At 34.6% G+C, this 3,946-nt stretch overlaps 1 protein-coding gene across 1 annotated transcript in view; it reads left to right on the forward strand.

The window, feature by feature from the left end:
• The window catches only part of LOC107103159 (A-kinase anchor protein 9-like), an 83,426-nt gene that overhangs the window by 69,454 nt on the left and 10,026 nt on the right, over positions 1 to 3,946 (forward strand). The window contains exons 34-38 of the mRNA XM_015402706.1: positions 1,739 to 1,873; positions 1,958 to 2,002; positions 2,076 to 2,207; positions 3,057 to 3,101; positions 3,191 to 3,942. Coding sequence (XP_015258192.1) covers positions 1,739 to 1,873; positions 1,958 to 2,002; positions 2,076 to 2,207; positions 3,057 to 3,101; positions 3,191 to 3,942 — 1,109 coding nt within the window. The remainder of the gene's footprint in view (positions 1 to 1,738; positions 1,874 to 1,957; positions 2,003 to 2,075; positions 2,208 to 3,056; positions 3,102 to 3,190; positions 3,943 to 3,946) is intronic.

The following is a 3,946-nucleotide window of genomic DNA, read 5'->3' on the forward strand; positions in this document are numbered from 1 at the left end:
ATGAAGTATATTAACTATTTGCTATATTGTCCAAGAACAGGGCTGTAGATATCTCTTAGAATAATATATGTGGCCTTTAAACAATGCTTTTACAATTCTCTTTAGACTTAATATGCTAATCCTTGCTTTAAAATGCTTGTGATAGTTTAAAAAAAGCAAATACCAAGGTTTTTATTTGGGTTTTATTAAATCGTTTGGCTAATCTACAGTTGTACCTTTCACAAAATAACATTTGGGATTAATGAAATCTACTTCTATAGATTTAAGTATAAACATATTCCTGATAAACTGGAATACCAACATCTTTACCCCAGGAAACATTTATTGAAAATTATGCAAGCAGAAATCCCTAATGAAGATGATTCCTAGATTTAGTTTTTTTTATAAACATATTGCAGCAGTAATAAAAAACAACCATTTAGACCCTGATAGACCTTAAACAATGTACAAAACTCTAATATTTCATGAACAAGGAGGCAGTGCAATGATTTAAAGACTGGCGTCACATGGTCAGTATCCAGGAGCAGTCAGCAGCATTTCAGTAATGTTAACTAATTAGAATAAAATGTCACATTTCCATAGAAATTGTATAAACCAAAATTTAAACGTTTTATTATATTAGTTAGTAACAGACTTTTGGTTTTAGTTTAAATTTCAGCTTTAGTATATGATTGCAAATGAGGAAATCTTTGAATACTATGGCTAAAATTGTGTTTACGTCTGTATTCAGAAGCTCTTTGTAATATTATGACTTTAACTGGATCATGCTGTTGGCATCAGATCTACTGGTTAGGGTGATTTAAACACCTTCACTGTCTTTGTTTTCAGAAATAAGTGATCAAAAATCCAGATTATTCAAGTGTTATTTACATTTACTTTGACCTTGTTATTGGACAACTTAAGAAAAATAGATTAAATCAGTTTGCAAACCTGTTTCATCAAAAGTTATTAAAAAAAACTAGCCTGGGTGCCATTCCGAACTTAGTCCCGCCCACAAAGTTTGAGGTCGGGTCAGGCTATAAAAAAACATCATAGTAAAATCAAATTGGTGATAATATAAGAGAAATACAAACTTAAAAAGTAAATATTTAAATAGTTATGGCATTTCTAGACTTATTCTTTATTACCTAATAGGTGGAAATCTGAACTTTTTAAAATAGTTTTACTTTGAAAAATAGATATTTTGATTTTATTCATACCAATAATTCATCCTTTTTTTCCACTTTAGGTGATCTCTCCAGTTTTGTAGTTATTGAACCAAGCTTAAGATAAATATAATCAAAGCTTTTATTTTTTTTAAGTTTCTGTTTGGCCTTCAGAGCCTCTTAAAATGGGGATTCAAAGTATTGAGTTTGAGTTTTTATGAGATGGATAAAGGTATCACAGATGAGCTACTGTGTTTGGTAAATCCAGTCAAGATTTGACAAAGTTTTAAGAATTTAGAAAAGTTTTTTAAGATGCTGCAAAAAAAAAAAAAACTGATCTAGAATCCATCATCAACCTTAAGTTGTTGGATGCAAAGTTGTGTATTTCTTTTTTTCAAAATTTTAGCTTGAAATAATATAAGAATTTTTGAATGGAAAATGTAGAGCTCTGTAGAAATAATAATATAAATGTTATACTGATCATCCTCTACACTTCAGGTTAATATTTTAAAAACAAAAACCCCTTAGATTATTTTAGTAAAGTTTAAGCCTAAAGGGCCTTTTTAAATCTCTAAACATGGCCTCCTTATCAGGCATCCTCTGCTGAGCAGCCAAGCGGGTCTGAGCTTCTTCAAAAGCTGATGGAGGTCAGAGAGGAGGCCTCTGTCACCAAAGAGCAGCTGCAGAGCTTCCAGGAGCGCTGCAGCAGACTCCAGCAGGAGCTCCAAGTATGTGCTGCTACAAATTTCATCAGACAGCTGTCTCACTGTCCGTCAAATATTTGAATGACAAACTTTAACCTTCATTTCCAGGAAAAAACTGTGACTGTGGAGAATCTCCAGAACCAACTTCAAACTGTAAGAAAATCAACATGATTCCTCGACCTCTATATCGGTTTTAAAAGAAAGCCTAAAACTGTTTTTGTTATAGAAGTCAACGGATGCTGAGGAGGAGACGGAGATGTCTAATCGACTAATCGAGGCTCAGACTGAGGCAACTTCAGCCAAAGAGGAGCTGAGCAGCTGCAAGGAGCGTCTGGATAAACTGCAGGAGCTGCTGCAGGTAACTTAGGATTTGACTAACATTTCTTATGACTCATCTTTATGTTTTAATTCATTAATGAGATGCGGAATATTTCCTATGTGCCGATTATGAAGCCTTACACTGATTGATTACCCTTGAAGTAGGCAGGAAAAATGTTAAAAATTGTTCAACATGATTTGTTTTAAGAAAGCAATTCTGACTAATTGAAAAACTTTAATATAAATTAAACAAGTCGATGTCTCTTTGTCCATTGAACACACTTGTAATATGTTGTGGATGTTATTTTATTCAGATACGATTATTTCATTTTTGTTAAAATTTCCCTTTTTAATATAACTAACATTTTGAAGGGAAAACTTTTTTTAGAGCTGTATTGACGAAAGTTTCAACTTAGTCTTAAAAAGCTTAGCTAAATTTGTTGTTAACTTGTTTCAATTGGCAACATTAGAAAATAACTGAAAACTTGTATTTATTTTCATTTCTGAAAAAAAAAAACTGTATGATGAAAAAGAGATCTTTGTACCTTTATTTCTATTTAAAGCCAATTCTGTTTTTTCACCACCACACACAATCATAAGAGGACACTAGTGTTTATATTTTCATTTTCTGATTGCGAACCACCTATGAAGGACTTGATCACTTCACTTTTAAAGCTGTTAATCAGCCTTGTTTTTAAAATTTGGCGAATCAGGAACCAACTGCAGTGAGAAAAACCAAGAAAACGCTTAAACCTTTCACTAACATTTTGAAGGAATATAAAGATATAAAAACTACATGAAGAGAAAAATCTAAGTGTAGAACAGGGATTGCATATTTTTGACCTGATGTTTCCTTTACATGTTTATAGCAAAACTTTTTTGTTCTCAGGAGCGGGAAATGACCATTGCTCACCTTAAAGGAGAACTTTTCCAAGTGAGTTACTCATGCTCCAGGCTCTGAATAATGATTTATCATCTGTGGCTGGATTTAATATTTGGTGTCTTTCTTTAACCATCCTGCAGGTAAAAGCTACAGAGGACGGAGCTGACTTGAGCCAGCTCCTCCAGGAGCTCCAAGAGGCCAAAAGAGAGGCAGCTTCTGCCAAAGAAGAACTAAATCTCTCCAGGGAGCATCAGGAGAAACTTCAAGAGGATGCCCAAGCCCGTGAGGTCTCAATGTCTGAACTCAGAGAGGAGTTAGAGGAGATGAGAAGCAGTGTGGATTCCACCAAAGAAGAGCTAACTAAATATCAGCAGCAAAATGAGAAACTTCAAGAGGACATTCAAGCTCGTGAGGTTTTGTTCTCTGAGCAAAGAAAGGAGCTGCAGGAGATAAGCAGTAGTTTGGACGTTTCCAAAGAAGAACTATCTAAATATCAGCTACGAAATGAGGAACTTTGTAAAGAAGTTCAAGCTCAGGAGGTTTCTCTATCTAAACTCAAAGAGGAGCTGCAGGAGATGAAAAGGAGTTTGGACGCCTCCAAAGAAGAACTTGCTAAATATCAGCAGCATAATGAGAAACTTCTTGAGGAAGCTAAAACTCATGAAGTCTCGCAATCTGAGGTCAGTGAGCAGCTCCAGGAGATGAAAAACAGTTTGGACGCCTCCAAAGAAGAACTATCTAGATACCAGCAACGCAATGAGGAACTTTGTAAAGAAGTTCAAGCTCAGGAGGTTTCTCTATCTAAACTCAAAGAGGAGCTGCAGGAGATGAAAAGCAGTTTGGACGCCTCCAAAGAAGAACTATCTAGATATCAGCAGCATAATGAGAAACTTCTT

This window comes from Cyprinodon variegatus, unplaced genomic scaffold, assembly GCF_000732505.1.
Source record: "Cyprinodon variegatus isolate N-32 unplaced genomic scaffold, C_variegatus-1.0 Scaffold1386, whole genome shotgun sequence".
Classification (NCBI taxonomy): Eukaryota; Metazoa; Chordata; class Actinopteri; order Cyprinodontiformes; family Cyprinodontidae; genus Cyprinodon; species Cyprinodon variegatus.